Below are 20,035 nucleotides of genomic sequence, written 5' to 3' on the forward strand. Positions count from 1 at the left end.
CTGAAGCATCTGGCAACCAAGGTGGATGAAATTGGCATGGTGGGTTACAAGTTGTGCATGTGAATCAGTAAATGAGTCTTTGACTCATGAAGTATCTTCAAATGGCAGTACCATTTCCCCCTCCACTTTGTCAGAGTTAGATTCGCACCATATGAATTGCCATCTGGATCTGTCCTTGGAGAAAACATTAGTTGCCGTATACCAAGCCCTGTAGCTCTGCAGTCTCCATTCATGACTTAATACTAGTCTGATATGCTTGCTGTTGTTCAGGGAAGGGCAGGGACCTCCAGGGCCAGGGAAGGATTGAGTTAACACACAGGAGGACCACAGGAGACAGGTGTGCACCTGATACACATACAGCATCTCCCCCTTCACAACGGCCATCTGGATGTGTCCTTGGAGAGTGCATTGGTTGCAATAAACCACGGACTGAGGCTTTCAGACCACATTCATTTTAGGGTGCTGGGGCAAAGGTATCGAAATAAGTGGAAATTTTATGGCAGCAGGGCCCAGTTGATTGCATGCCCCCAGTCAGCTCAATTAGTACTCTCCAAGGTCCTGAAAAAGGAAGCGTTGATATGAGGAGGAGAAAGATTGAGAGTGTGTGCTTCTTTTGAGATTAGATTGCTAGAAATTAAAACTGGGGGTTTTTTTGTTTTTTAAAAAAAGAATGTTCTTGATGATTGGCTAGGCTAATTTGAGTTGCTAACGTCAGCCTGACATAGTATTGCTTAGTTATTTCCAGGACTGGGATGCCTTTCTGGTATTGTTCAATTAGCTCTGCTTCAATTTCCAAATATAAAGCAACTAAAATAGAGATTGCTGGCATGTATGAAATGCTTGCAGGCTACACACACACACACACACACACACACACACACACACTTATATAGAGAGTGCAATTTTCAGTCCTAGAAACATGAAATGAGTACTCACTTTCCTCTCCTCCTTTAGCTCTCCTATCACTCTAATGTCCATTGCTTTGATTGCTGTGAAGGTTTGTACCCTGGAAAAGCAAGAATATGCTTCTTCTTTCTATGTGTGCATGATTTGAGAGAGAAATGGCATTGCTAGAGATGTATAAAATCATGGGGCTGGAAGGGTTCGCAAGTCCAAACCCCTTGCTCCAATACAGGGAAACTTATGTATGTGGAGAGTCAGTCTGACAGTAGCAATGTGGCTGTGCGTATGATGTATTTGACCCAGGATGCAAGTGCAGATATCCAGGATGCACAGCAAATACACAAATGTGATTACATGCAGGTGGCAACTTCAGCATGACATCGAGAAAAGTGGGCTTTGGAATGTTTGTGATCTGGGCCTCCGAGTGATACTGAAAACGAGATATGTCTATGTGAAAGGTATTCACTGTGTGCTTCTGGGTATGAGCAATGCATCTGTGTGCTTGCAAGGCCCAGTATACCTTTCCTGTGCCTCTGAAGCATCTGTGCAACTGTGAGATATAATTGTGCAATCTATGGGTCTGTTTTTGACAAACATGTCTGAAACATGAAACAAATGCGGAGGTGTGAGCATCTGTGTGTGGGTATGTGTACAAAGGGTGAATATTATGTGTATGACAGCATTGAAGTGTGCGAGAGAGACTATGCGCATGTGCCTGAAGAACAGGAGAGTGTGTGGGAGTTCCAAGAGCCTGATAACAGCAAAAGGAAACTGTGTATTGCTGCAACAGGAATGAGCACATGTTATAGGATGTCGGGGGGGGGAGCATCAAAGGTAGAAAGAGGAATGTGCATCCAATAAGGTGGACAGCTGATGAAAACAGAAGTGTTTGGACCCCTTGGATCCAAATTCAAGCTAAAATGTACTGTACGCATAGCAATGGTCATTTGTAAATAATGCTGAGCTCCTGTTGGCACCTTGATGCCCCTTTGTTGGTTTCTCCTATGCAAGAAAATGTAGACTCTTCAGATCAGATCTTTAATACACACCAGCTTTGCTTTGTCTAAACCTGTTAATAAAACTTGATCTGCTTACAATACTGAAGTTTATCTACAATTTAAAGAATAGAATTGTGGCAGATAGCAATGCTGACATCCCAGGAAATGATGAAGCTTAAGAAATCAGAAGGATTAAAGCAGCACATGAGCTTTAATTCCCAACAGCTACCTCTTTTTGTCATGACAAGCAGTGAGCCATTCCTTCCTAGTGTAATATTCTTGACCATACATACATCCAGATGCAATAATATCTGAATGCAGGAGTTCATTAGGACTGATCGCTGGCCCAGTCCCCTTGAAGAACTCAGTTGAATTCCACTAAGGCCATTTGTTATCCTCAGGTGAACCAAGATTAAAAGACATATGAGACATGAGCCTGTTTTAGGGACATACTTTTATGTCTGTTTTGATTCTACACCGACAACTGCTGAGCTAATCGTAGGTGCAAAGAAAATTGGGCCACATAGAAAGATCTGTTGACAGAAACAGAAAATAAATTGAGGATAAAAGATTTTGATGAAACAAAATTTCTGTTAACAGATTGGTTGCAATACCACCAATTAAATGACATATTCAGAAATGATAAGGAGAGAGACTTTGGTAAGGAATTCTCAAGGTCTGAAAATTGGATAAGCTACTGTTGGAATGGGAAACAAAAGATGAAGATGTTAAAGATGTAATGATAAAATGGGCAAAAGACTTGGGACACAATATTCCATTTGAGTCATGGGAAAGGCTGTGGAAGGAGGATTTAAAATTTACTGCATGCAGTTCTTTAAAGGAAAATTATATGAAAATGATGTACCGTTGGTATCTAACCCCAGGTACAATTGCAATGATGTATAAAAATTCCACCAATATATGTTGGAAATGTAAAGATAATGAAGGTACCTTTTTGCATATGTGGTGGACTTGTAGAAGGGCAAAAGACTTCTGGGAAATGATTTGCAATGAGTTTAAAAAAATGTTTAAGATAACCTTTTATAAAAAACAACCCAGAAGCCTTCTTGCTTGGAATAGTGGGGGAGGAGATACCAAATAACTTAAAGAGACTGTTTATGTATGCTACCACGATCGCCAGAATGCTATTTGCCCAAAAATGGAAAGAAGAAGGCACACCGGCGAAGGAAGAATGGATAATCAAGATGATAGACTATGCCAAAATGACAAAGCTTACCGTTAGGATCAGGCAACAAGACGAAAAGAAATTCTTACAAGATTGGATAAAATTTATAGAATATGTTAAAGAACACTGTAAATATGTTAAAACATTAGCAGGGTTGTTGTAACATTTATGATGTGTTAAATATGGACAACATATTTATAATTAAGATTTGAAAATTACAGAGGAAAAATAATGATATGCATAATGATGAATGGTTGAGTTTGGAAGCCAGGGGGAGGGGGAGGAAGTCAAACAAGAGGAATTTGGTATATAATTGAATGTAAAAGTGTTATTTTAAAAAAATCTTGGGAAATAAATTTTAAAATAATAATAATCATAGGTGCAAAATAAGGCCCTACATCAGGTGTGGGGGAACCTTTGGCCCTCCAGATATTGCTTAACTATAACTCCTATCAGCCCCAACAAGTGTGGCCAATGACTAGGGATGATGGGAGTTGCAGCAACATCTGAAGGGCCAAAAGTTCCCCACACTTGCCCTACAATTCTCCACCAAAGCTTTGCTGGGTAGGTTTCTGCTACCTGGACAGCATTTCTTCCTAAACTAGTTTCACAACCATCATGAAGTCTGTTTCCCCCATCCTTTCTAGCCACAACAGAAGATTTGCATTTCTGTCCAATTCCTGGGTTATTCAAATTTATGTCCTATTCTGTGGACTCCATAGCCAGCCAGAATTCATTAGGAATTGTACTGCTGCAGCAAGATTCCATCGTGACCACCTGAGTTCTGGATAAAGGCATGGACAGGCCAGATGCCTTCTTTAAAAAAACATCCCTTGGGTTTTAGGAGACTTTTCAAGCTGGTCTTCAGTCTTGTCTTTGTAGAAAACCATGTATTCAGAATAATCCCAGGTCTCCTTAGGGCGTGATAAAGGTAGAGAAGCGGAGCAGGAAACATGTAGAATGTATCCATGCTCCTTCAAAATTCTGTTTTCAATCAAGAAAACCCTCAGCTCTAACCATTTCAAAGTAAGTTCGTAAGCACAACACAGAGTGTTAAAACATATCAAAGTCCTCTTTCCTCATCCCCAATCTCCCACTGCCCCATTCCGCTATTACCCCAGTCAGAACAACAAACTTGTTTATGAAGAGTTGCATTTTGAAGCTTTGGATCTCTACTGCTTCTCCTCCTCCCTGCCAATCCAGACTTTCAAGGCTGAGGATAAAGGCCTTGGATGTTTTTCTTTCTTTCTCTATCTAAAATCTTTAGAACACTCTAAGCAACATGGGCTGGGGTGAGGGAGATCAAAGCTGTTTGGATACAGACACAAGATGAAAACCAGAGGCCTCCCTTGTTGTTTCCACGGGGCTCTTGGAAGCTGGTTTGGCCCCTACTACCTAGGGGAGCTGGGACACTGTCAGTGAACAAGAGACCGAGTCCCTTGAGAGAAAGGAAGCTGTTTTCTCAGGATAAGACATCAGAACTAGATAATTTCTCTCTGTGTCTCTGCTAAATATTTATTCAGTATTTGTACCCATTCCCACTCACCCTGATACACCTGAAAGTGCCATCAGAGGTCAAAAACAGCTGTCCTCACCTGCCTCTGGGTTTCTCTGCATTAAGAGTGGGAAAGCTTTTCCAGTCCCTGGGCCACATTCCCTTCTGAGCAACGTTCTGGGAGCTGCAAGTCAGTGATGGACGGGGCCAGAGCAACAAATGTAAATGCACTTCTACGCACATACACCTTTCTATGCTGTATCCAGGCAGGCAAGTCATTATCAGAGTTCAAGGACACATCCCAGCCACAGAAAAGCACTCAATGAGGATGTGAAGGAAGACCAGTGAGCAGGGTGGCCTGGGCAGAAAGGACATGACTAAAGAGGGAGTATGGCCTAGAGAGAGAGGCTTGGGCCCACATCTGGCCTCTGGGCCTGAGGGCCTCTACCCTTGCTGTACACAATCAAGCTGTGAAATCTCAACGTGGGAACACTCTATGAATTGCAGTCGTTTGCCAGATAAGCTCTGGATGCATCAGGTTGAGCTTTATGTGTGGAGGGGGAATTATAAAAAACGATAGCAGCTTGCAATATGTTTTCATTATGGTGAGAATTTCAAAGTCCCTGCATTGAGAAGATCCAGCAGTGCATCTTGCTGCCTGGGTTATGTGTTTGTTTGTTTTTAAACCTAATCCGCTTCAGAGTTGAAAGAACCTACAGGTTCAAGTGGTGGGTCTAGAGTCATGCTTTCAAGTCATGAAACAGTCCAATGATAGGACAGGCACGTGACCACCTCGGGTGGCAGATTATGGGCAACAATTAAGGATAGCAGACCGATCCAGAGGGCATATCTGGGACATTCTGAAAAACCCTCATGAAAATGAATGGAAGCCAAATGTCACTTTCTGGCAGACTGTACCGCAGATTAATTCGTGTAAAGGGGTCTCTCGTGGGCCATTTGCTCCAGATACCAAAAACCTGCATTTCCTGTTTTGATTCTATCCAACTTCTTGACCCTGCCTTATTGTATTCTTCCTCATATACAACTTTGGATATAGTTTGGTTCCTCACAGTCATTGCTCTCAATTTCTAAGCTCCTTTCCATACGCAAAAAATAAAATAAAAATGTTTCACAGTTCTCACCTCATTTATCCTTACAGCAACCCACAAGGTAAGCTTAGATGAAAGATAGTGACTAACCCACCACAGGGAGTTTCATAGCTGAGTAAGAATTTGAATGCCTTCCAGCCTTCTACCCCCCAGTCTATCCAACGAACCAGCTTGCAAAAAAAGGCCTTCCCTTCATCAGGCAACAGAGAACAAGAAAAGAAACAGCCCTGGTCGCAAATGAACTTAGAGGGCTCCATTGGGAAGGGGCACTGCCTGGGTGAGCTGCTTTTCTCTGTCTTACAGTAAGAACGAAGCTTTGAACTGGCAGGGCTTCCTAAAAGGATACACCACAACCTGGCAGAGAAAAGGGTGGATGATCCGCTGGACAACACCAAGGAAAAGAAGGAACAAATGGGCTACTTACCTCCATCCGAGTAGGTCTCTGTCCCATAACCATCCTGAAGACCATTGCTCCAGGTGCCTTCATATTTGGCCCCATTGCCTGTGCATTCACGTACTCCGTAGCGTCCCTTAAATCCATGAGTCCATTCGCCTTTGTACACCCACTTCCCTTTGCTCTCCACACCAATGCCGTGGCGCTTTCCCTGGGCCCAGGTGCCCTGGTAGGTGTTGCCACTCGGCCAGGTATAGACCCCCAGCACTTCAAAGCCATGACTCCAGGAACCCGCATACTCTCCTTGACCCTTGGGGCCGGTGCATATTCCGTGGCCGTGAGCCTTGCCGTCCTCCCAGCCTCCACAATAGGACCCTCCATCGTCAAAATTAAACCTTCCCCCACTGGACATGCATGTAACTCAGTTTGAAAATTCTCAAAAAGGTGAAAAAAAAAATAAGAGAGAGAGGAGGAGGAGAAGCAGCCGCCAGGGGAGGAAAAAAAAACCCCAAACAACACCTTAAATAATGCACCAAATCCAAATAGCTGCTTGAGTCAATTTCTGCTGCTCACACTTTCTCAAGGGGGAGACTCATGGAACCTTGATCCTCTTGGCTTCCTGCTCTGGAGGCTGGATTGGAGCAAAATAGGGAGAATAATATTGTCCAGAACAGCAAATTAGGCAGGTTTTGGTGCAAGCAAGTCTCCTTTAAAACCATCCGAGGCAAAACCCAGGGAAAGAAAGGATGCGGAGAAACAGGCCAAGTGCCAACATATAAGAAGAAGAATTCCTGGTTTTGCGGGAGGGGGGAGGATGCAACACGCAGGCGGCAGGAAGGGTCTCAAATCCCCCTCTGTGACCTCCACCTGCTGCTGTTTTGATGGAGAAATGGATCAGGCAGTCCAAGGCAGAGCAGCATCTTGGTGGTTATGTTTTTGCTGGAGAGACTCCTGAATCAGCAGCAATGCAGTGTCTGTGTCTGTCTCAATCTCACGCACACTCTCTTCCTCTCTCACACACACACTCACGCATACATACATACACACAAACACACACACACATACACACACACTCACAAACACACCTACACCTCACCCTACAAAAACAACTGTTCTCATTTTCTTCCTCCTCCCCCCCTCCCCACACCTCCCACCGCCACCCACAGCAAACCTCTCACTCCGTTAGATCTCGGCTTGTTTTTTGGAACGACTCCCACATTTTGCCTTCAAAGAGAGAGACAGGGAGAGATGCCCTTTTCGGAAGGGCTGGATTCTTTCAGCAGGGTGGCAGAAAAAGAAGGGATGGAGGAGGCGGAAGAGATTGAGGATGGAGGGAAAGAGGCGCCTCTCTCTCTTTCCTTTTTTGTATCTCCAGTCTGGGAGGGGCAAAGGTCTTCTTGCATCCTCCTCACCCTCTTCTTCCCATCTTCCTCAGTGGAGACCGATCTTGCTTATTAAGGGGAATAGACCCCCGGCTCAGCTTCTGCCTCTCTCGCTCTCTGTCTCAGCTCAAGCTCCTTAGATTTAAAGGTACAGGAACTGCGTAACACTCATCGCTCGCTCTCTCCTCGCCCCCCCCCCCCCAGCAGATCTCTCTGTTCTCTTTCACTTCCTTAGAGACAGGAGGCTAAAAAACCTCCAGCAGGCCAGAGAGAGATAGCATCCAGAAAAAATGCATTTGGCAGGCTGCAATCTATCAGCCTATGAAGAGGGTAAAGATTTCTCAGGGAAACCAAAGGGGAGCTCTTGCCTTCCATAATGATAGCCCAACACTAACCTGGCTTATTCATTCACAAGTGGCACTGATTTTGCTGGGAGAAGCAAGAGGCTATGCTTAGGATCCCACTCCTCACTTAATTTTGTTGCTGACAATACTTTCTTCTCTATTCTCCCATCCCACTTCTTAAATAAGCCTAATTTCCTGACTTGAAAACAACAGCCAGGGGCATACCTGGAGTTGTCCAGTTTGGCCCCTGCCAAAGACACAGGCCTAGGGGGGCACAAAAATCACACATCTCCACTTTGGCTTGGAGTGGCTAGGAGTCTGCTCGCTTGCCCATTCCCAGGGCCATTCCTCTCCTGCTCTGAACTGGCCAGGCAAGGTGCACAGGCTCCTCTGGGTGCCTTGGAGGAGGGTACAAGGGACTCCTTGCCAAGGGCACAAGGGAGTCCAGGTATACCCCTGCACCAACAGCAAAAGCATTTATTTATTTACTAAAGCAAATTACAGCCTTCCTGTCATAAGGACATACCTGGCCCATGTAGCCCAGCATCCCGTTCTCCCGGTCGCCAGCCAGATGCAAGAGCACTCACCCCTCCTGCAGATTCCAGCAACTGTCTCCTCTGACCACTAGTAGCCATTGATAGCTGTCTCCTCCAAGAATTTCTCTAATCACATTTTATATCCATTCAACTTGGTGGCCATCCACTTGGTTGTTGCGTGAGTCCAGGGAGGGCCCCAACAGTAAAAAGAAAACAAAAATAATAAAGTCAATCAGAAACCTCAAAACTAGCATGGCAGCAGACAGTTCTGTTCCTCTGTTCCTTTCTAAGACAACCCAAATAGCTCCAATTGGTTTCATACACCACACACACTAATGCCAGTAAGCCAGGAAGAAGAGGGGTGTTTTCAGCTGCTATTGAAGACTAGTCACAGTCAGGAAGACCCCATATTGAAACACAGCTCCACAGGCTCCACAATCTTAAAACCATGGTAGGACAGAAAGGGGTGCCCCAGCTTACTTTAAATCATGAGCAGGACAACACAGGGAAGTATGTGCCACTCCTTCAGATACCTGGGTTCTAAGTCAGTGAAGGCATTATAAAGGTAAAGGTACCCCCTGACCGTTAGGTTCAGTTGCGGATGACTCTGGGGTTGCGCGCTCATCTCGCTCTATAGTCCGAGGGAGCTGGTGTTCGTGCACAGACAGCTTCCGGGTCATGTGGCCAGCCAGAGCAGCACACGGAAACGCCGTTTACCTTCCCGCTGGAGTGGTACCTATTTATCTACTTCCACTTTGACGTGCTTTCAAACTGCTAGCTGGGCAGGAGCTGGGACCGAACAATGGGAGCTCACTCCATTGTGAGGATTTGAACTGCCGACCTTCTGATCGGCAAGCCCTAGGCTTTGTGGTTTAGACCACAGCGCCAATAGCATATAGTCAGCCAATGCAAACCTTTTTAGAATCAGTGTTATGTGGTCCCAAGAGGCTGAGACAAGTTAACACTCTACAGCTGTATTTTCATCACCAGCAACCTCCAGACTGTCTTCCAGGGTGGACCCATTAAGAGTGCAATACAGTAATCTAATCAGGTGGTTACCAGAGCATGGGTTATTGTGGCAAGTCTGGCTCTGTCCAGGAACAGCCATAGCTGGTGAACCAGCCAGAGCTGAAAATAAGCGATCCATGCCACTGAGATCACTTAGGCCTCTAGTGACAAAGCAGAATGCAGAAGTAAGTCCAAGCTATGCAGCTGGTCCTCCAGGGAAAGTGCAACCCATCCAGAGCATGACAGCTGCCCATTTCCTGCATCTGGAAACCTCTGGCTAACAGCACCTTCATCATGTTGGTGTTCAGGTTCAGTTCATGGCCTTCATTGTATATTGCTTTGGGACACCTCTGGTTGTGCAAAGGGATATAGAAACAGAATGAGCTAACAAGGTATCTGAACTCATCCAGACCATGACGTCCTCCAAGCACTTATCAATCACCTCATTCAGATAACAAGGAGACACATAGTTGGGTAACATCAGGCTGATCATGACACTGGGCTCACGCAACCCTGATGACCAAACAGGAAACTTATTTATATGGAATCAGGAAGTTCAGAATTGCCAACCTAGGCTGGCAGTGACTGTCCAAGGTCTCAGCCTGGGGACATTCCCAGCCCTACCTGGAGATGCTGGGGGTTGAACCTGGGACCTTCTTTCTGCAAAGATGGCTGTTCTTCCTCTGAGCAGTGGCCATTTCCCAGGAGCAGATTCACCCTCCAACTTCCCAACCAGGCCTCCAACTTCCCACCTGTAAAGCTGCTCCAGGAGGACACCATGGTTAATGGTAGCAAAAGAATCTCCTGATCTAGTAACCCCAACTGACACCATAGGCAAAAACGTCTACTCATTTAGATGTTCTACCAGCCACAGCATTTTATTAAGTCAGGGCTGGGGAACCTGTAGCCTTCCAGATGTTAGAACTCCATGTCCCATCAGCCCCAGCCAGCATGGCCAATGATAAGGGATGGTGGGAACTGGAGTCCAACATCAGGAGGGCCACATGCTCCTGAACCCGGTATTAGGTGACAGTAGTTTTAAGACCAGTCACCAAGGGCAGCACTGTTGTTTTCTGGGACAGGTACTTGCACAAAGTTTGCAGGAGCAGATGTCCAGGCAAAAGGGGCACATCAGAGCAGTAAAATAATGAGACATCTTTATGTAACAATTCTGAAATAAGGGACACTCATCCAGCATTACAGTTTCTCCTCTGAGCCTATTCTTACTTGGGCGACTCTTTCTCTTTTTATATGGTGCTAATATGCAGAAGTTCCATTCTCCTAATTCCTGTCACCCCATGCTGTGAAACAGCATGGAAACATCTTCTATAGCTGTGGCACCTTCCCATGGGTATGCTACTTTGTTTTAGGAGAATGGTGGGGGGGGGGGCTCGTGAGCCAGTGAGGCAGCAATGCTTCTGTGCTGTGTAATGTTTCTGGAAAACTATTCCACTTCTGAGATGCAGTGAAGGAGATTGCCTTTTTCACAGGTGCCACATGCTGGGTTGCTGTCTTCATCAAGCTATTTGCTTCAACCTCAATGTCTCGTTCCTGGTCAATCAGCACCAGTTTATACTCCATATGTGTATGTGTCAAATTAAGATTTATTTATTTACTTAAACTCAATATGCATCACTTGACACTTGTTTGCATTGCATAATCATAATCTAATAGTCAACCACTTGCCAATTTCCGGGGAAAGGAAAAAACTGCTTCTGGTGTTGGGTTTTCCCTTACATGTGGAGGAGTCAGAAAATGGCTGGATGCGCAGTTCAGAACACTTAAGTCAGAGGCACAAGCCCTGTAAACTTCCGTACTTGCCACAAGCTTTGTATTTGCGTCTGACTGTTCTCCATATCCATTAGAATGTCTCACAAGGGAACCACAAATTGCCCAAATGAGAGCAGCTTTGGTGCATCAGGGGAGAAGGAATGGGGAGGGGGCCTCATTTTTTTTCTTACTTACTGTTAAATGTGTTTCATTAGGCAAGATTACGTAGCATAGATTTCCCTCCTTCCATTCCAACCTTTTCTTATCAGTTTGATCTGTTGCCCACCCCCCACCCACCCCAAATCAGCAGATTATTGAGCTATATTTCAGTCAGGACAGGATAGATGTTAGTACAGTTCCTTTGTAGATTCCAGCATACTGTATTGTCAATAATCTCTGCCAGGTTAATAAAGGTCAGGACCTGGGTTAACCGGAAAGAGAAATTCTTGCACGTGTTTGGCTCTAATTCCATTTTGCTAAGAGCTTTAGTGACAGTCAGGAAATGCTTTATACTTACTCCTGATGAAGGCATGGTGTTTGCATGCTTTGAACCAGGGGGAAATGTTTTTTTTCCCTTTTATTTGTGGAGGGGAAGAGCACAAAAGGGGCCTTTAATGGACACGTTAGCAGCCTGAGTGTCATAAATTAGTCCAATTACTTATTTGGGCAGAGCAACAGCAAAGTGCCCTTGCTGGCCACCAAATGTATCCCATTAACTTGGTTCGTACATAGTGTGTCTGTTTATCCAGTCAATTACTGCAAATCTGATCTTCCTTAGCCAGATAAAAATAGAGCCAGTTTCCACATCAAGAGGCTCAACTGCAGCAGCAAAAGAAAAGAGTTGATCTTGATCTGCAAAAGCACAGCAGCCAGCAAGCTTTCTGCTGGAAACTGGGCAGGTGTGTGTGTGTGTGTGTCTTTGCTTCTAGCACCGGGAAGAGCTGGGCTTTGGTTTGTCAATATAGCAGGACTCCCAAGATGATCTAGGGCAGCAGACGTCTCCCCAAATGGGACAGACAGGGGAAATTAGGCAGCAATATTAGATCTCTAAACAAACAAACAAACAAACACCCCACACTGTGCAATATTAGAAAAGGCCAGAATGTTCAAAAAGAAACATTTTAACTATCCTGTGATAAAATTGTTGTGAGAATGCCTGTTGTGAGAAGAATCAGTATACAGTATTTATGAATGAATGAGTGATATTTTAAACAGATTATCTTATAGAATCATAGAATCATAGAATCATAGAATCATAGAGTTGGAAGAGACCACAAGGGCCATCGAGTCCAACCCCCTGCCAAGCAGGAAACACCATCAGAGCACTCCTGACATATGGTTGTCAAGCCTCTGCTTAAAGACCTCCAAAGAAGGAGACTCCACCACACTCCTTGGCAGCAAATTCCACTGTCGAACAGCTCTTACTGTCAGGAAGTTCTTCCTAATGTTTAGGTGGAATCTTCTTTCTTGTAGTTTGGATCCATTGCTCCGTGTCCGCTTCTCTGGAGCAGCAGAAAACAACCTTTCTCCCTCCTCTATGTGACATCCTTTTATATATTTGAACATGGCTATCATATCACCCCTTAACCTCCTCTTCTCCAGGCTAAACATGCCCAGCTCCCTTAGCCATTCCTCATAAGGCATCGTTTCCAGGCCTTTGACCATTTTGGTTGCCCTCCTCTGGACACGTTCCAGTTTGTCAGTGTCCTTCTTGAACTGTGGTGCCCAGAACTGGACACAGTACTCCAGGTGAGGTCTGACCAGAGCAGAATACAGTGGCACTATTACTTCCCTTGATCTAGATGCTATACTCCTATTGATGCAGCCCAGAATTGCATTGGCTTTTTTAGCTGCCGCGTCACACTGTTGGCTCATGTCAAGTTTGTGGTCAACCAAGACTCCTAGATCCTTTTCACATGTACTGCTCTCAAGCCAGGTGTCACCCATCTTGTATTTGTGCCTCTCATTTTTTTTGCCCAAGTGCAATACTTTACATTTCTCCCTGTTAAAATTCATCTTGTTTGTTTTGGCCCAGTTCTCTAATCTGTCAAGGTCGTTTTGAAGTGTGATCCTGTCCTCTGGGGTGTTAGCCACCCCTCCCAGTTTGGTGTCATCTGCAAATTTGATCAGGATGCCCTTGAGTCCATCATCCAAGTCGTTGATAAAGATGTTGAATAAGACCGGGCCCAAGACAGAACCCTGTGGCACCCCACTAGTCACTCTTCTCCAGGATGAAGAGGAACCATTGATGAGCACCCTTTGGGTTCGGTCAGTCAGCCAGTTACAAATCCACTGAGTGGTAGCATAGTCAAGACCGCATTTTACCAGCTTCTTTACAAGAATATCATGGGGCACCTTGTCAAATGCCTTGCTGAAATCAAGGTAGGCTACATCCACTGCGTTCCCTCTGACATGACTTATTTTTCAGAAATCCATGCTGACTATTGGTGATCACAGCATTCCTTTCTAGGTGCTCACAGACTGTTTGCTTAATGATCTGCTCCAGAATCTTCCCTGGTATTGATGTCAGACTGACTGGGCGGTAATTATTTGGGTCCTCTCTTTTCCCCTTTTTGAAAATAGGGACAACATTTGCCCTCCTCCAGTCTGCCGGGACTTCGCCTGTTCTCCAGGAATTCTCAAAGATGACTGCCAGTGGTTCTGAAATCACATCTGCCAGTTCTTTTAATACTCTTGGATGCAGTTCATCTGGCCCTGGAGACTTGAATACATCTAGACTAGCCAAGTATTCTTGTACTATCTCCTTAGTTATTCTGGGCTGTGTTTCCTCTGCTGAATCATTTGCTCCAAATTCTTCAGGTCGGGCATTGTTTTCTTTATCGGAGAAGACTGAGGCAAAGAAGGCATTGAGGAGTTCAGCCCTTTCTGTGTCCCCTGTTTGCATTTCACCATCTTCTCCTCTGAGTGACCCCACTGTTTCTTTGTTCTTCCTTTTGCTACGAACATACCCATAAAAGCCTTTTTTGTTGCTTTTAACCTCTCTAGCAAGCCTGAGTTCATTCTGTGCTTTAGCTTTTCTGACTTTGTGTCTACACGTGCTGGCTATTTGTTTGAATTCCTCTTTGGTGGTTTCCCCCCTTTTCCATTTTTTGTACACATCCTTTTTTAATCTTAACTCAGTTAAAAGTTCTTTAGATAGCCACCCTGGCTTCTTTAGGCACCTTCCATGTTTCCGTCTCATTGGTATTGCCTGAAGTTGTGCTTTTACTATCTCCCTCTTAACAAACTCCCAGCCATCATGAACTCCCTTTCCTTTTAGTATTACTGTCCATGGGATCTCACCCAGCACTTCCCTAAGTTTTATGAAGTCGGCTTTCTTAAAGTCGAGAAATTGTGTCCTAGTATGCTTGGCTGCTCCTTTCCGCTGTATAGTAAACTTCAGAAGAGCATGATCACTCGCGCCTAATGATCCTTCCACTTCTACCCCACTAACCAGGTCATCAACATTGGTTAGGACCAGATCTAAAATGGCTGTTCCTCTTGTTGCTTCTCCCACTTTCTGGACAATGAAGTTGTCTGCAAGGCCAGTGAGGAATCTGTTTGACCTTATGCTCTTGGCTGAGTTTGACATCCAACAAATATCCGGGTAATTGAAGTCCCCCATTACTACTATCTCCCTTCCTTTTGCATGCTTGGCCATCTGTTCCAGGAAGGCATCATCTATGTCCTCCGTTTGGCTTGGGGATCTATAGTAAACTCCCACAATGAGGTCACTGTTATTCTTCTCTCCCTTAATTTTGACCCAAATGCTCTCACTTTGGCTTTGAGGTTCTAAATCTTGGATCTCTTCACAGGTATACACATCCCTGACATATAACGCCACTCCTCCTCCTTTCTTGTCTGGTCTGTTTCTCTGAAATAGATTGTATCCCTCCATTATTACATTCCAATCGTGGGACTTATCCCACCAGGTTTCAGTGATTCCTATTATGTCATATTTAGTTTGCTGCACCAAGAGCTCAAGCTCATCTTGTTTATTTCCCATGCTTTGCGCATTAGTGTACAGACATTGAAGTCCATTAATCATTCCCCCGTGTCTCTTATTTAAGGATTTTTTCCTCCCACCACTAGGTCTGCGTGCTGTTTGCTCCATTCGGTCTATGACATTTGGATGATCATCTTCATCAATTGATAGACTCCTACCTTCAGAACCACTGTCTCCCTCCCCCACATTAGTCAGTTTAAAGCCCTCCTGATGAGGTTTCTGAGATTTTTTGCAAAAACATTCCTCCCAACCGTTGTGAGGTGCAGCCCATCGCTTGCCAGAAGTCCATCTTCAAGAAACTGCATTCCGTGATCTAAGAATCCAAACCGTTCCTGTTTACACCATTTGCGAAGCCAGTTGTTCACTTCCACTATTTTTCCCTCTCTCCCTGGGCCACGTCGTTCAACTGGGAGGACAGATGAGATGACAATTTGTGCATTTAATTGCTTCAATTTCCTGCCCAGAGCCTCGTAATCTCTTTTGATCTTCTGGAGGCTATTGCTTGCAGTGTCATTGGTTCCCACATGAACCAAGAGGAAGGGGTATTTGTCAGTGGGTTTTATGATTCCTTGCAGTCGTTCAGTTACATCTTGGATCTTAGCCCCGGGGAGACAGCACACTTCCCGAGACATCTTGTCAGGCCCACAGATAACTGCTTCTGTTCCCCTCAGTAGGGAATCCCCTATCACCACTACACGCCTCCTCTTAGGTCTGGTCGGGGTTCTTCCGTGAGCTGTCCGCTCCATCTTGCATAAACACCTGCTGAAATGTCTTTGGAGAAGAATTAAGTAGCCGTTGGAGAAGCCTGCTCTATATGCATTGGTGTGTTATCATTTGAAGCACAAGCTTGATCATGTCCCACCAGCAGAGCTTGACTCAGAAGGAGTGTCTTCAGAGGAGGCCAATTCACCGGGGTCTGTGCTTCCCACCTTCAGCTTGGGACCTGCAGTTTCATCTATGGAGAATCAGAGTCTACTCTGTGGGGGAACTTTGGCCATCCAGATGTGGCTCAACCCCCAACAGCCCCAGCAAGCATGATCAGTGGTCAGGGGTGGTGGGAGTTGTCATTCAGCAGCATCTGGTGGGCCAAAGGTGCCCCACACCTGGTGTAAAGTCAACAGTGTAGGCTCTGGTTGCCAGCCCTAAGAGACTGTCCACCTGGAGAGGCTGCAGAATGGGGGGGGGATGTAATGCATGACAATGAGACACACCTATTTGCTCTAAACAAATTACGGTTACGACCCACAACTTCAGCAGGTGAGAGCATGGGTCTATGCTAAAGTCCAGGCCAAAATGTGCAGCATGTGGCTGGCTGCTCAACCTAAGTAGCCTCTAGATCAGGACCCTACAAATGCTGTGGGAAGAGAGTTAAGAACCCAAGAAGAGCCTTCTTGGGCAGGGCAATAGCCCGTCTAGTCCAGCATCCTGTTTTCACAGTGGCCACCCAAATGTCTGTAGGAGACCCTCAAGAAGCATCTGGGCACAAGAGTGCTCTCCTCTTCTGTGGTTTCCGGCAACTGGTATTCAGAATCTTTACTGCCTTCTGACCAGTGGTGGAGGCACAGCATAGCCAACATGGCTAGCAGCCATAGGCAGTTATTTAGCTTTTCACTTGTTGCTTGGATGTTGCTGTTGCACAATTTGTTGCTTCTCGATTCCTGTCATAACTACCTAGCTGGACAGTTCCCCAGCTGCCTCAGCAACCTTTCTCTGAAACGTTCTACATACTTTGTCCTGCTGGACAGCTCCCCTGCCTATGAGAGCTTGGAAAGCCACTGAATGCAATCCACCAAATGCAATTCATGCCAGGCCACCAAACCTCTGGTTTTACTGCCTGCCTGGGACGGCAAAAATGGGCAAGCACCCAGCAGGTCACAACACAATGTTAGGTGAGATGAGGTGCCTTGGTGGGCTGCCAGTTGTACAGGTCTAAGGGAGGGGCTTGTGCATGCCTCCCCTTCATCTTGTACCTTATGAATTGTGGAATTGCACCCTAAACCAGACACTCCTCAAGGGTGAGACAGAAGCTACGTTCTGCTAGTGGAGGCTGGTCCATTAGGATGAATTGGAAACTGGGCCACTCATCTCAGTCTTCCCCCAGCCTGTCCTCACCTGCCTACCCAGCTTCTTACTTACAACCATTCAGAGGGTGCCCCTGCCTGTCATTGGTTCTGGCTTCACTTCCTGTTAGTCCACCTGCCTTCTGCCCTATCAGTTCCAATAGGCACCAGGCACCAGTACATTTTGCCATCAGTTGGTTGCACAAATATTACATTATTTTTTTCCTGGGCAAAATGAATGGAGAAGGGGAGCTGTGTCTCCTGCAAGCATCAGCTGCTGACCAATGCCATGGTCAAAAAGGGAGGGGCCCTTGACCCCCATGTGAAGCTGGCATGACGTATTGGAGGCAATCCATGCTGGAGAGGGCAAGGTAATGAAAGTGTTCCAGTTCTAACAAGGTTGCCAGCACCTCAGTAATTTTATAGACTCTGTCCACTCTTTACGGGGCTTTTCCCCGATTTGTTTACAGGGCAGTTATATGACAATGAGCCTTCATCCTGATTAACATGCAGAGTGCCTTCAGGTTGCCTGTTAATTGTGCTCTCATCGCATGCTTTTCAGGGCATTTCCCTGTAATTTTCCACACTGCAAAAACTCCAGTTGTTGTTGTTGTTGTTGTTGTTGTTGTTGTTGTTGTTGTTAAAATGGATTTGTTGCACTCAGGTGACAGAGCCTTTTAGTCCATTTCAGTTGTGCAACCCTAAATGTCAGGTTTCTGCTTGAATCCCTCCCACAAAATGCTGACAATCTGAAAGCACCCTTAGGTTGCAATCCTGGGTCTGCTTACTCGAAATTAATCCCTGCCAAACTAACTAAGCTGCTAGGATCTTTTCTTGGGGGACAGGGTTAGTATTTCACATAGTTTATTCCTTCCCTTGATAATCAGTGTATTTAGAACAGAAGCTGCCTGCCACCCTCACACAAAACCCTGAAGAGAAACAAACACTGCTGATATCAATGGGCAGATCCACACTTATACTTGACTTTCCCCGAAGAATCCTGGGAAGTGTAGTTTGTTGAGGGTGCTGAGAATTGTAGCAGTGAGAGGGAAACTACAGTTCCCAGTGAAGTCATGTATAGGCATACATACCTCACTTTGTTGCACTTCTCTTTATTGTGCTTCACAGATATTGCTCCTTGTGAGGACGCAGGTGCAGCTGCAGGCAGCCCAGCTGTTTCCAGGAAAAAAACCTGCTATTGCTTTCCCTCTTCTGGCCACAGGAGTGAAACTGGCTAGGGTTGGAGCCAGGTTTTCCCCCTCCCACCCCTGCAGCTGGCCTGGCTTAATAGACTAGTGTAAACATAATTTTTATATGCACTGGGAAACAAAACAAAAAGTGTGTGACTTGCTTTATTGCGATATTTGCTTTACTGTGGTGGTCTGGAAATGGAACCGCAATATATCTGAGATATGCCTGCTCTTTAAACATTCATTGAATACGCTTTAAATGCATGCTGCGGATTTGCCAAGGTGACTTTTTTCAGTTAAGCAAATGTCTAACGTGTAGGCCTGCTTTGCAAACATTGAGAATGTTCCTTTCATATGCCCAAGAACTGGACAGATTTCAGGACAGGCCATCTTGCTGCCCTGAGATCGTGAGTTCCCCACATACAGCCAATGAATCTGGATGTTATTGCATTGCATTGCTTCTTTATCATAAATGCCATACACAGCCCTATTAAACTGCAAATGTGGAGTCCTAAATCTATGTTGCTGAGCTGGCTAATGGTCTGCATCCTCTCTATTTCCCTCTTCCTTGTACTGAACAAAATCCAGGCCTATATTCCAAATGTCCCACCTTTTCCATGGGTTGGGAGGCAAACGAGCAGCTCTAGTGATCAGATAGGCCACAGAATCTCTGGAGAGTGACATATGCCACACCACCACCCTGTTCCCAGGCTTCCCCCGTCCTTGTTGCTTTTCAGAGCAGCAACTAAAATAGCAGTGTTTAAAAAGGTGTGGACTTGCCACAAGCATTGAGTGAGTCATCCCCACGTTGCTGGTAGGTCACTAAGGCAGCAAGGAGGAGGGGGTGGGGAACAGCTGAGCATCTGAACAGAGGTAGAATTTCGAGGGCTTCCGGAGGCGGCGCCAACGGCAATAGCGGTCTCCTTCTAATCTGGAGGGAGAAGCTCCGTGGAAAGTGGGTCTGTCCGCTATGGTGAAGCGGAGACCCTTTTGAAAATCACAGGCAGGAGAAGCCTGTGAACGTGGGACTCAGCGGGCACCCTTAGCGCCCCCCAAATTGGCGAAGGAACCCCGCAAGGGGCTCCGGAGCGTAACGGGAGCTTGACGCGGTGCTGAGAGTCAATTGCTCCTTCCGTGGGGTGAAGCCGCACAGCTGTTGCCGGAGAGCGCTGACCTTTCTCCTGTGACAATTCGGCTGCTAAACAACTACCCGTGAGTAGGTGAAGCTTAAGAAATTGGGACTAAAGGAAGAAAAAAGGGATTAATTTGGCACTGAAGCGGGAAGGCGTAAACAGGAAGTCCGCCTTCCGTTTCTGCACACAGATCAAAGCAAAGACGTTTCTAAGCTAAGACCTGGAGAGCGGTGCTTTTAAAGCTCTAAATCCGAACGTCAAAGTGAAAGAACTCCCTCCCCCCAGGTTAGTGGAGAGGCAGGGGGAAGAGGGAAAAGTAACTTTATTTCTTCTGGGAAAAATAGAGACAATTATTTAACTCCTGGGAACGGACTGCCAGGTTCACTAGAACTGTTGCATTGAGAGTCGCACTATTTATAGACATTGTAACTTTTTAATGGTTAACTCCGCAAAGGAGATACTTGTTGAAGGTCTTCTCTGGACTTGAAACTGTTGTTTGTTTTTTCTGAGGGGACTTAGGA

At 45.6% G+C, this 20,035-nt stretch overlaps 2 protein-coding genes across 2 annotated transcripts in view; both read right to left on the reverse strand.

Annotated features, from left to right (window-relative positions):
• JPH3 (junctophilin 3) overlaps window positions 1–7,670 on the reverse strand; it is an 88,295-nt gene extending 80,625 nt beyond the window's left edge. The window contains exon 1 of the mRNA XM_083626258.1: window positions 6,116–7,670. Coding sequence (XP_083482384.1) covers window positions 6,116–6,497 — 382 coding nt within the window. The 5' untranslated portion in view covers window positions 6,498–7,670. The remainder of the gene's footprint in view (window positions 1–6,115) is intronic.
• FANCA (FA complementation group A) overlaps window positions 1–20,035 on the reverse strand; it is a 257,965-nt gene that overhangs the window by 56,874 nt on the left and 181,056 nt on the right. The window lies entirely within an intron of this gene.

Source organism: Podarcis filfolensis (genome assembly GCF_964270895.1).
Source record: "Podarcis filfolensis genome assembly, chromosome: 8".
Classification (NCBI taxonomy): Eukaryota; Metazoa; Chordata; class Lepidosauria; order Squamata; family Lacertidae; genus Podarcis; species Podarcis filfolensis.